This window comes from Python bivittatus, unplaced genomic scaffold (genome assembly GCF_059951505.1).
Source record: "Python bivittatus isolate LINGU-HERP-01145 unplaced genomic scaffold, Pbiv_v1 ctg000440_np1212, whole genome shotgun sequence".
In the NCBI taxonomy this organism is placed as follows: domain Eukaryota; kingdom Metazoa; phylum Chordata; class Lepidosauria; order Squamata; family Pythonidae; genus Python; species Python bivittatus.
Window position 1 is genome coordinate 4529181 of NW_028277063.1, and position 12243 is coordinate 4541423.

Below are 12243 nucleotides of genomic sequence, written 5' to 3' on the forward strand. Positions count from 1 at the left end.
CTGGAGGAAGGGCGGAGTTCAGGATATAGATGGGAGGTTACAGTGAAGATGGTGGATGCCTTTTATACGCACCCACGACTGTGTAGATCAGTGTTTCTCAACCTTGGCAATTTGAAGACGTGTGGACTTCAAGTCCCAGAATTCCCCAGCCATTCTGGGAGTTGAAGCCCACACATCTTCAAGCTGCCAAGGTGAGAAACGCTGGTGTAGATCATCTTGGGAGCCTGTGAACCACAATTTCTTCTTTTTCTAGGGGGAGGAAGATGAAGACACTGAGCAAGTCCACAATGAAGACCCATCTGTACATAGCAGGTAGATTCCCCCACAGGGTCTTAAAACAAACAGAGCAACAAACCGTGATCACACAAGGGCAGCCACGGGCCGTGCATAGCTGCTGAAGCCTCCCTCAGAGGCTGAAATGCTTCATCCATGTTGTGTTTCTGGGTGTGTTTAAAGAAAGGGCGATTAAAAGCACTCATGTCACTCTTGAATCCGCCCCCCCCCACGCTGCCTCCACTTTGTTCCCTCTTTAAGCCTGAGTTTCATCCCAGTGATGTCATGTTCGCCAGTGGGTACAATCTCAGCAGCCTCCCAGGCTAGAAGAAAGGTCACCCGTTTCTACCTTAACCCACAAAAATGGGCATAGGTTGTTGTGGTTCTGTTAAAGCACCACCACACTTACGCCTTCCTGTTCAAGCTTCTGTTCCAAGTTATATTATGCCTACCTGAATTGCAGCATGCAGAGGAGGCAGCAGGGGGCAATTCTCCCAACACCGCCCTGCTTTTTCTTTTCAGTGATCACTTAAACAGCCTTCTGCCAAACCGGACAGCACCTTCTAGCTGCCAGAGAGGGAGCAGCGTATTGTCGGGCTGCCGAGAAGAACCGGATAACTATTACAAGAAAGTTAGTGCTTGGAGATGGGGTGGTTGCATTCTCTGGGCAGAGGAAAAGCGGTTGCGAATGAATGCTACTGTATCTTGCGCTTGTTTAGCTGTCTAAGGGCCTCCTTTCTTTTTCAATCTTTTTTCTTTCCTCCCGTGTGTGTCTCTAAGCTGTATGAAGATCTCCTGATTGAGAACGAAAAGCTGAAGGAACAGTTGCAGGAGGCACAGCTCCAGCTGACGCAGATCAAGTTGGAGCTGGAAAGAGTGACCCAGGTACGGGGCAGGGCAGGCTCCTCATGGGAGAGCGAGCGGGGAGCAGCTGAAGAGGCACATTGTGGCTGGCAGCAGCAGCTGGCAACTCTGGAGAAGACTGGAGAGAATGTAGAGCCACAGCCTAAACCGAGTTCTTGGGATGTAGGATGCGGGGTGTTGTGCTTAAGGTGTAGGACCAGGAGTAAGGATATCAGGTCCACCCTGTGCAACAGAAGTTCACAAGGTATCTGGGCCGGTCACTCTCTCTCAGCCAAAGTACCTCTCAGGGCTGTTGTTATGGGGAAAAATGAGAGGAGGGAGCACCTTATATGCCTCCTTGACTTCCAGAATGAATGGTGGGCTATAAAGGTAACAGAAATAAATAAAATATATAGCCTTAGTGTACAAGCTATTAGCTGGCTGCACACCTTGCTTTAAATTTTCATCTTTGCAACTACCCTGGAATGGTTAAAAAAAAAACCCCACTGTGCTGAGTGGTCTCAGGTTGGCTGCTGTTTCTCCAGTATTTGCAATTCTGGCTCACCTTTGGGGCATCTGAAGAAAGTGACTGAAATGATAGATGTAAAATGCTTTGCTAGAAATGCGTGCCTAGCCCCACTTCCTGTCCAGGCAACATTGATCTGGCCTTTTCATGTATGAAGTTGCTTGTAGAGTATGATCCTCAGTATAACCATTCCTCTCCCTTAGCTTGGGGGTCACTGTCTTCTCTAGGTTGTGCATTGCTGTGTTATATGGTTTGTTATTATTTTATCAGTCATATCCTGTCTTCAGATCTGCTAGGGGGAGGGTTTTTAAAAGGTAAACACAGAAACTATTCTGAGCCTTTTTTATGTTGTCTGCCCATGCACAGAGGCAGGAGCGTTTTGCAGAACGGCCGGCTCTCCTAGAGCTAGAGAGATTTGTAAGTATTTGTTCCTTCCTCCCTGTTCCTTCCCCTTTCCTGCATTGCAAAAACTGACCTGTAAGACAGGTTGATGACACCTTTGGGAAAAGCCTGGCAGTGAGCCAGCTGTTGTGATGAGGAGAGGGCAGTGGTTGATTTTTGCACCTAGCGAGAGGCTGGGGTTTCAAGGCAGAGTGTACACTCTTAACCCAGATTATTTGCACCTCCCCTAGGAAGAGTTCTTGGCTATCTCATGTTACAAAAATTTGACTGGTATATATGTTCTGTAGGAATTCTAGACCGCACAATACTAAAGTTACCCAGCTTTATTCCATAGAGGTTGATTTTTCTCCACTCAGCATAAATGCATGCTGAGGACTCCTTTTCTGCGTGTAATCTCTTTGTCCCACCTGTCCCAAACTAGGAGCGGCGAGCTTTGGAGAGGAAAGCTGCAGAGCTGGAGGAAGAATTGAAGGTGATTCCTCTCCTGTTGAATGAGCCACTGGTCTTGTTCTGCAGGCTTCAGCGGTAGCCTGACTGGGAACAAGGAAGGAGGAGGTGGCAGGGAGGAAACAGATGTGCAATAACCGAAATGGGTGCCTTGGAGTTTTACTTTGTATCTGCCTTTCCCCTCTCAGGCTCTTTCAGATTTGAAGGCCGACAACCAGCGTCTTAAAGACGAAAACGCCGCTCTTATTCGTGTGATCAGCAAGCTCTCCAAGTGACCACCAGCTGCTGTCACTGTCCCCTGGTTTCTCTGTGAAGCAGGGACCTTCCTCCACACCCCACCACCATGTGTACCGAGATCCTGAGCAGGGACAGGAGAAATACACGAGGATAGGGGTGGTCACCTTCCTCTCACCACCCAGACACTCCAAATGCGGACTGTTCTGAGGCTCAGCCAAATAGGCATCACCAACTATTGTTTTCTCCAGAAGGCCACGTTTGTCTTGAGGCCTGCTTCTCCTCTCTTCTCCTCTCCTCTCCCGCCCCTTCCCCTTCCCAGAGACAGTATTTATTTTGTGGCTTCCTTCAGTGATGCTCTTTGCTTTGTTGCTTTTCCTCCAGGGAACAAGGGGCGTAGGGATGATAGGAACCAGTCTTTCTGGGGACCCACAGGAGTGGGGTGGCCACCACTGTTGCTGTGGGGAAACAGGCCTTATTGACAGCCAGGTCATTAGTATGTCCCTTACGGTTAAACCTGGCAGCCCAAGAGCAGGGTTATTGAGTACTGGCCATGCCACTGGGTGGGAGAAATATTTCTGGATGTGGGTCTCAGCATTGTTCCATCATCACCATCCCGACTAGCGTGACCTGCAAGAGGCTGGCAGGCATTAATTGATAGGGTGGAGGGTGGCATCTGGTCTTTGTGAGCTGCTGGCCTAGAAGCTAAAAAAAGTGAGCAGTCAGATTAAAACTGGGGCCCACAGCAGCCTTGGCAAAGCTTTGAGAGGTCCCTTGGCCGTTCATCAGAGGAGACTTGAGAGTAGCGCCTGATTAGCTGTGAGGATGAGAATGAATTGTCAATGGTGGGGCGGGAGAGGCAGCTTCAGAACTCTTGCTGCAGTCATGCTGTGGAGGTTCTGCTCCTTTCTCTTTGCATCCTAATACTCAGGTGCAAGGATTGTGTTGTCCCCTCTCTGGTTTTTGAATGTCCATAAAGTTAGGCAGACTTTTCAGAGTTGTACCTGGGCTTTCTTGCCTAACTCAGGGCAAAGGAAACCTGCCTCTTTCTTCCTTCTGCCATTTGGACAATAGCCTTCTGCCAACACTCAGCCTGGTGATGATGCTGGCACTATCACCGCGAGGTTCGAAGCCAATAAGAGAGGCCATAGCCAAAGCCCACACTTGACATGGTTACATGAATTGCCAGCCTTCACTCCTGCTTCTCCAGGAGCTGTACCTCCTTGACCTTTCATTTTCTAGCTCCCTGGGCACCATTTGTCTCCCAGAAGAAATCTGGGGTTCCAGCTTAGTGGCTGTCCCATATTTCGCTTCCTGCACGCATGCAATCCAATACTTTCAATGTTATAACTGAGGGCTAGAAGTACTTTCAAGTGAAACTGAGGGCTAGAAGTAATTCCAAGAGAAAACGGGTCCAAAGTACTACCCTGAAAATCCTGTTTGTGTGTGTGTGTGTTTTTCCTGCGCTATCATGAGCCAAGATTCCTCTGCCAAAATAAATAATCCCTTCCTTTTCTGCCATATCCTCCTCTTCCAACTCCCCACTTTTCTTCCCTCCATCTGTCCTGGTCCAGGGACTCCCCCACCCCCTCCAAAAATATCTGTACATAACAGAAGTATTTTCTATATGGCTGCATTACCAACAAAAACCAGAAGAAAAATGCAGAAAAACTTAAATGTGCAATATCGCATGAGTATTTTTTTTCCAAAGAAGTCTCTATATTGTACTTGTTTATTCAGCAGCTCAGCTGCCATTGTTTTAAAGAACAGGGAATTGAAATTACCGTGTTTGAATATAATTAAAAAAAAATTAAAAATTGGTATTTGAATACGATCATTTCTCCATCAGTTACATACTACTGTCTGAAAGTATTGATATGGGAGAGTGTGTAGGTTGTCCTTCCCCAACCACGTGCTCTCCAGGTGTGTTGCATTTCAATTCCAGAAAAGGTCAAAGGTTTAAAATTGAGTTAGATGAAGCCCTGGAGGACAAGTCTATTAGTAGTTATACAGACCCTCCATATTCAGAGACATTTTCAGTGCGGTTGCTGTGGAGCAACAGCTGGAGAAGATTATTCCTTGGATGTGCTAGTCAGCAGTGTTCATAGTTATTCCTAATGATGAGATCCTTCCATTCAAGGGTTTTGGGAGCCTTCCCAGAGTTGTTTGTTTAAATTTTTATACTTGTTCAACTCAGACTGTCATTGGTGTACAGTACTATAAATCCATCCCACATTCTCCTCCTCAGGAGTCTGAAGACTCCATGGCTTTGACCTACCACACCAGACTCAGAGGAAGCTTCCATAATTTGCTTGCTGTGTTAAGCCTTCTGGCTTAATATAGCACAGCCCTTGTCCTTGCACCCTCAGGACAAGCCAAAGGTAGTTCCTATGATTGGAAGTTGATTTAGAGATGACTCAGTGGCATCTTAAGATTGTCTTTGGTCTAAAATTAGAGGTTGGTTTTTGCCCCACCCTTCCTTGTTCACGTCCTTCTCTGGACATATTTCAGGAATGGCAAAGATGTCATAGCTAGGTGTGACCTTTGGGCAGGAATGACTAATCACAGCTTGACATCCCTCTGGGCATGACAAAGGTGGCCTCCTCCTATTTCCATTTCCCCAAAGCCAACAGACTTGGCTTTTGATTTTTCTTTATAGGGGTATACATGGGCCCCTGGAAGGTTTAGGGGCAAGGGATACCCTTTAAGCTGTAATGTGGCAGCTATCACTTAAAAGACAAATTTGGTTTCGGAACGGATTTTTAAAGTGTATTTCTATTTATTAAAAAAATTAAACTGCACAACAGCCAAAGCTCTCTGGGGGGTTTATGATATTGTGCTATTGGCCAAGGGTCGTATATAGACCCTAAAAGGGGGGGGGGAATTAATTAAAGATTCAGTATTTTCATGAAAATTACTCCATTTATATAATAATTTTTATATTCTCTAAATAAATATTACAGTTGAACAGTAATTTTAAGTGGTTCTGGGGGCCACAGATTGTGCACCCATTTTAGAAGAAAAACTGGCAGCAAATTTTGCTCCCTGAGATTCCTCTTGGTTTTTTCAAAATCACTGCCAATAGCCTACTTGCATGATGGAGGAAGTGTGCTCTTAGTTAATGTTATATGGAGCAACTTAATAGAAACTACATGTTTTAGAAACTATTGGTTAATTAATTAAATCTGAAGATGATTTAATAGTTAATATAGATGTCTCCTGTGCTAACAATGTGGATACAGAAACATGTAGGCATTTGAGCTGCAGAAGAAATTTAACAATGCTGTGGGTTATAAGGAAGGTTTATTCTCTTTCAGTTTCACTAAGGGCTCTGTCTGTGAGGGAGATCTGTTGCATCACCCATCCTTCAACTGAAAGCTCCCTTAAAAATACTGCAGCCGTATCACTTTGCTCAAGAAAGCACTGTCGAGAAAGTCTGCTGTTAGCAGAGACCTCGATTTGCATGCTGAAAGCTCCAGATGTAATCCCTGCCTCTCCATGGTTAGAAGGGTGCCAAGAGGTTATATGAAGAGCCATCTCCCAAGAGAGTGGGTAATAGAGATCTGGATGGATAAGCAAGTCTGACCTGCTTCTCTGGCCTTGGCATCTAGACTAGATGAATCTGGAAATGGCTGCATTACGACTAAACAGAATGGGAACTATGCCTCTTCTTTTATTACTTTACAAAAAAATCATCTCTGGTTGCAGACACACCCAAAACTGAATGGGTGGACACACCCCTGAGCTGATCTGCTGGATGGGTGATCTCATAACAAGATGGAAATTAGCAGTCCTTCTGCAGCTGAATGCTGCAACTCTGCTGATCATTTTATGTAGCGTGATGACCGTTCTGCATATCCACAACGGAGCCCTAGGCAGTGTATATTGGAGTCTCAGTTCCAAGCACGCCGCTACTCATCCACTTAGCCTCAGCAGATTGGTTGGATCTCGTATCCTCAAGTCGCCCCTTGGCCTAGGGATAATTGGCTATCAGGTGTTTTTTCCTGATCCATACCAAAGGAACTGATGGCTACTTCTGCAGGTACTTCCTCCCTCTCTCCATCCCCAGACAATGGCCTTGGATATCAATATGTCCTTATAACCCTGTGACCATGAGACTCAAAGGTGGCCTTGCCATTTCCCATAACAACTTGCTTCTCCGCAACCGGTGTCTGTTGTATGTTATAAAAGAAGGCAGAAAGCTCATTAAAGTCTCATTGACACTATAGGTGTTTTTTTCAAATACCCTTTGTATTATATTTAAGGATGCCATAAAAGAACTTTACCTTTTGCAGAAACAAGGACGGGAGACTATTCAGATTAATGAGACATTTCAAGGGCAGCATGAGCAGAAGAAAACAGTTCTAAAGAAGGACTGCTTCCTGCATGGTCTAAGTGAGGGAAGCTAAGTTATGTCTGCTGGGTACACCAATCTATCTTTACTGCAAAGGGAGAACCTAAAAGATCTGTTCTTTTGTCCTTCATCTGCACCAATCCATTAGGCATCCCATGATTTAATAAGAAGGGGACTCTGGATTCGAAGTGACAGCTTCACATTTCACAAAATACTCCATGTGGTGTGTAGAAGATCCACCACATACCATGACTGGGAATAGAGCCACATCTTTCCAGTATGCAGGCATGCACACATATTTATGTGTGACAGAATCTATGCCTGAAAGGTCTGCAGGTGACTCTCTGCTTGCAAGCGGTGTGCTAATTTGTGTAGGAATTTTGTAATTTGGAAGAGACTCTCCCCTTCCTGCAGCTTGAGTTTCATTTCAAGTAGTTTATGTGCCAGAGAGAGTGCAAAGTAATTCACCTCAGCAACTAAGCTGCTACTAGCTGCCCAGGTATGCATGGGGTGTGGCACAACTGGGAGGTTTGCTTGTAAAGGGACCAGTAGGTCTAAGTCATACAAGGAGTTCATATGTTCTACGTGCCAAATCAGATATTCCTAACTTCCCCAGGAGAGATGATAGCAGCTGAAGCAAAGAGCTGAGAAGACAGGATTTTTGCCCAGTAAGTAACTCCAATTATATTGGGGACGTCCCAAGATGCATGCTTTGGGATAGGACTGGTGGGCATGATTAAAAGGGCCTCTTTGTGAGTCTCTCATATGAAGAGAGACTTGGAAAACAAAGTAAGGCGGTTGGGAGCCTCACCACCACTTCTGGGTAATAGATTTTTCTGGGTGTTGAAATTGGGAATAACAGAAGAGCAGTCCTGGAATCTGGACTTCAAATTGAGAATCAGTGTAGTTTTCCTTCATCCAATGCTTCCCACTAGTTGGCGTGTAGATCTGAGTACATCGCCTGGTTCTGGAGGGCACCAAGTTGAGGAAAGCTGGTCTGAGGCAATCACCATTTCACAGAGGTGGACATCACTTTGGTGGCCAAGGGTAGCACTTAATATTTTTGGAAAGATTACTGATACAAAAAAAGGGAGGGAGGGTAGGTGGGCAAGGGGAAAACTGAGGCCATATCCTGTATATTAGCCAGGAGGTCTCTTTTTCCAATTTTGGGAGGGGAGGGGGAGTCTTACTATTTTTTTTAAGTGTGCTGTATGGTTTTTGGATGTTCTCTGCTGCAGAATGGTGGGGAACAGTGCTATCAGTCATTAGCAATTATAGCTAGAAGAGGTTCTGTGGTCGCACTTGCCCATCCCTCATTAGAGGACAATACTCTGCATTCTCTGGTCAAAATCAAGGACAGTGTCACTTGAATCATAGAAACTGAAATCCTTAATCTAAAGACGATTCTGAAATTGGGCAACCAGGAACTCAGAGAATGGTTGAAACGAAGTGTGATTGTTGCAGGCTGTCAAAGAGCATAATTCATTTAGTAAGATGGGGGTTGAGCTGGTTAGACGTTCCTAATGGCCCCACTGACTGAGGCTGGTGAAAGTTGCAATTCAGTCACATCCAGAGGGTCACAGATTTGCTCCTCTCTGCCCTGGAAAGTCCCCCAACTTCTGGAGGGCATTCTGGGTGTGTCAAAAGCACACATGGCCTTTCACCAACTGTGCAGTTGTACTGTTGGCTTTTATTTTGCCCCTTTTCCCGTCAGTGTTTCTGAGGGTCCTCGGACATATGCCAGACACTGCAATTTCAGCCTATTCTTGTGAAGCTCCAAGCCCATGGTGGGAAGCATCCGGGTGTTTGAATGACAAGGATCTGCAGTTTTGATAAGTCCACGTTGGAGAGGGGAATGGCGCTTCGCAGTGCTCTCCAAACTGATACTGAAAGTTAAAGCAGATCTGCTTCTGTCCTGGGTTGCGTTGTGGCAGGGGAACTGTAGTGCTGGTTCAAGAGCTTTTCTAGCCAAATAAATGCTTCTATTTTTTTTCCCTTTTATTTGCAAGGTGGAGAGTTGCAAAACCCTCTCATTAGGGACAGAGTCTTTAAAGGCTTTGGAGTCTAGCCAGAACTTCTACATGTGGATGGAGGTCTTTGCTGCATCAATAGGCAGATTAAAGCTATCCGTAGAACAGGAAAGATCGCATTTTTTTATTTTATATCGTTTTAGCTGTGTTTTCCTGATCTTGATTACATTAGTATTACCCCCTAATAGTGTGCAGCTGAAGAAAAGGCATATTTTGCAGCAGTGTTGGTTTCATACCAAGGAGGGCAACTAGCTAAAACATTCCCCAAAGCTTCCCCTTTCCACACACACACACAGATACACACACCACATTAATAGTGATGATTGAAAAATCATCAGGTATACATGACTGCATAGTACCTTAATACTGAAATTCTTGAAATGTGATGCTTTTGCTCTAAAACAAAATACAGTCCTGTTCTGCCCAGAGGTCTGAGCTGAATCACATATTATGATACTTACGACTTTTATTTGAAAAGCTCCAATTAAATAGGCACCTGTCTATTATGAAGAAAAAGACTTCCATCCTAATCTAAGGCACTTTCTGAAGGAATGGATTATTTCTAAAACCCTGGAGCTCGAACTGAACACTCCACAATTACCAACAATTTGCACTTAGAAAAATGACAAAGGCAGGTTCTTAAAACCCAGAGAAGAGAAAGTGTGCATGGCATTGCATGTTTGAATAAGGAGTGGGAAAAGGGCCTGCTCCTGATAAATGGGAGCCTTTGGAGTTCATGCATTGGGTACCCCTTTGTTTACACCCATTTTGGCCAAAAGGGAGGATGTACATTTTAAAAATAAAAGGAGAAAAGAGGCTAAGAGCCAAGATTTGGGTGTAAGAACAAAGTATGTAGCCTTACATTCTCTGAAGGAAGATAGTAGGACCTAAAACTGCAGTAAAGGATGTTGGGAAAGTACACGGTGCATGGTCAAAGGAGCTTTATCACTTTTATGGCTTCATTCCAACCATTCCAGGATTAGAGGTGGGTTCAAAATGAAGATGGGGGTTCAGAGATAAGTTTAGTACCTTGATCTCCTTCTAAAGCATCAATATCTAACCATGGCTTAGCAATAATTCAGGCCTCCTCAGGTCAAAGGATTACCACCCTGTGCTTTTTAATACCGTGCATGCCAGCAGCAAGTGCAGCATCTGTGTCATTGGCAGTGCAGCACAGGCATCTTTGGACATTCGCCCCTAAGGCTGCTCCAGTACAACAGCCCAGCCAGGAATCAGAAGATGCTCAGCTCTTCTTTAAAATCCATCTCATCTAGATAGCTAGTAGAGGAACTGGGAGATGTCTAAGCAGTGGTCCTTCTCCATGTGAATCTTAAACCCAAAACACCACCTAATCCATAAGTCAACGTTCCCCCCACTTCTATATTGACTACTGGGGATGGTGGTTGGATTTTCTATGTAGATCTTGCAAAGAGATGACTCTCTACCCCCCCCCCCCGCCTTCAGAAAAGAGTACCAGAGAGTCTAAGCCCAAAACGCCTCGTGCAGGTCCCTCCCTCCAAAAGAGCAAATGGTAAGACAAGGGAACGTTGGCACTTGGACAGGAAGTGCCAACCCGCCTTTAATAAACAAAGTTGTCTTGCCAGGTGTCATGAAAAGGTGTGGCAATTGGCAAGATTCTCGAACAGGAGCAGGGCTCTTATTTTCCTTTCTTCACCAGGTAGGCACACAAAGGTGCACACCCTTCCGAAAACTTTCAACACCCTTTTTCCTTATTTGTGCCACATTACGCACTTGCTGTCATTTTGAAACTGAAAATGGAGAATCTTTTTCACGCTCCTGTTTTCTCGTCAGTGGACTCTGGATTCCTGCTACGGCTACCCAGCTGACTTGCTCAAGGTGTCGTCCAAACCTTGCTTTTAACCACATCTTAAATGGTGGCTGGCAATGGCTTATTGTTGAACGGCACCATTAAGGGCACAACTGCAAGGATCAGTTGACACCTTTGAAGGCTTCCCTTTTGTGCTTCCTCACTAGTAAATGCATTACCTTCAGCAGACCGAGAGTTCGGTTCTCCGCCAAAAGACAAGAGGGGCTGGTCTCATAAAATAAAGAGTAGGCGTGGTGAGAAACAGACTGTAGCTACACACCTCCCAGCTACCCTGATATGGGTTAAAATCCTCATATGTAGCTTAGGCACTGAAAAGTTCTGCTGGTAAACATTGACTTAGTGGATGGACTTGACTTTGCGTTAAGCCATTGTACGGTTTGTTTGTTTTGGCTGGCTGATTATGTGAACCCAGCCAATGCTGGTTTCTACACCATGGTTTACAGTTTTGCATGTTGGTGCAAAACAAGCCATCTGTGGTTTTGAAATCATGGTTTGTAGTTTTGCATGTTGCTGCAAACCCAACCAACTCTGGTTTCTACACCATGGCTTACAGTTTTGCATGTTGGTGTAGAACCAGCCTATTATGATTTCTTCAATTAACATACAGTTAAACAGATAATAGCTTAGCATGAGGTGTAAACCCAGTCATGGACTGTTTTTTATTCAGTACTGTTATTATTGTTTAAGGTAGTGCTTCCCAACCTCAGCAACTTTAAGATGTGTGGAACTTCAATTCCCAGAATTCCCCAGCCAGCATGCTGGCTGGATTCTGGGAGTTGGTCCACACATACTGGCTGGGGGATTCTGGGAGTTGAAGTCCCATACCTTAAAGCTGCTGAGGTTGGGAAACACTGCTTTAATGTGTGGCCTTTCCAAAATGGGTGCCCTTTGAATGTGTTGGACCTCTCATGATCACCCCTCATGGGAGCGGCAGACCAACAACTAAGAGGATCCAGGTCGGGAAAGGCTGGTCTAATGGATTCCAGTAGTCAGGGATATTCTGTTAGTAAAATAGTCTACTATGACTTTCCCTTAGGAAAGTAATTTGCTTTCCTGGTTTCCTAGGCAACAGTTATTGTGGGCCAGGTCCCACATTGGCAGTATGGCTAAATCAACTCTTATGTTAAGTTATGGGGTGTGCTTAATCGTATTTTTGGGAATAAGGCACCAAAAGCTGGTAACACGTTAAATTCAACTGTGAACCATTGTTTACAAAGCACACTTCCTCTGTCCAGTATATCAACCTGAAACCCAGCAAATTATGTTAAGGATTAGCCTGTTGTGT

The 12243-nt window shown here is 45.0% G+C and overlaps 2 protein-coding genes across 8 annotated transcripts in view; both read left to right on the forward strand.

The window, feature by feature from the left end:
- PPP1R12C (protein phosphatase 1 regulatory subunit 12C) overlaps positions 1-4559 on the forward strand; it is a 35375-nt gene extending 30816 nt beyond the window's left edge. For 6 of the 7 annotated variants that reach the window (XM_088142697.1, XM_088142694.1, XM_088142696.1 and 3 more), the window contains 6 exons: positions 254-312; positions 796-904; positions 1054-1158; positions 2009-2059; positions 2466-2516; positions 2680-4559. In XM_088142697.1, the coding sequence (XP_087998823.1) occupies positions 254-312; positions 796-904; positions 1054-1158; positions 2009-2059; positions 2466-2516; positions 2680-2766 (462 nt within the window). In that variant the 3' untranslated portion in view covers positions 2767-4559. Of the gene's footprint in view, positions 1-253; positions 313-795; positions 905-1053; positions 1159-2008; positions 2060-2465; positions 2517-2679 lie in introns of those variants that run through there. The other variant, XR_015796510.1, reaches the window with a different exon arrangement.
- A 3107-nt stretch (positions 4560-7666) lies between these two features.
- EPS8L1 (EPS8 signaling adaptor L1) overlaps positions 7667-12243 on the forward strand; it is a 33604-nt gene continuing 29027 nt past the window's right edge. The window contains exon 1 of the mRNA XM_007430990.3: positions 7667-7747. The gene's annotated coding sequence lies outside the window, so the exon portion shown is untranslated. The remainder of the gene's footprint in view (positions 7748-12243) is intronic.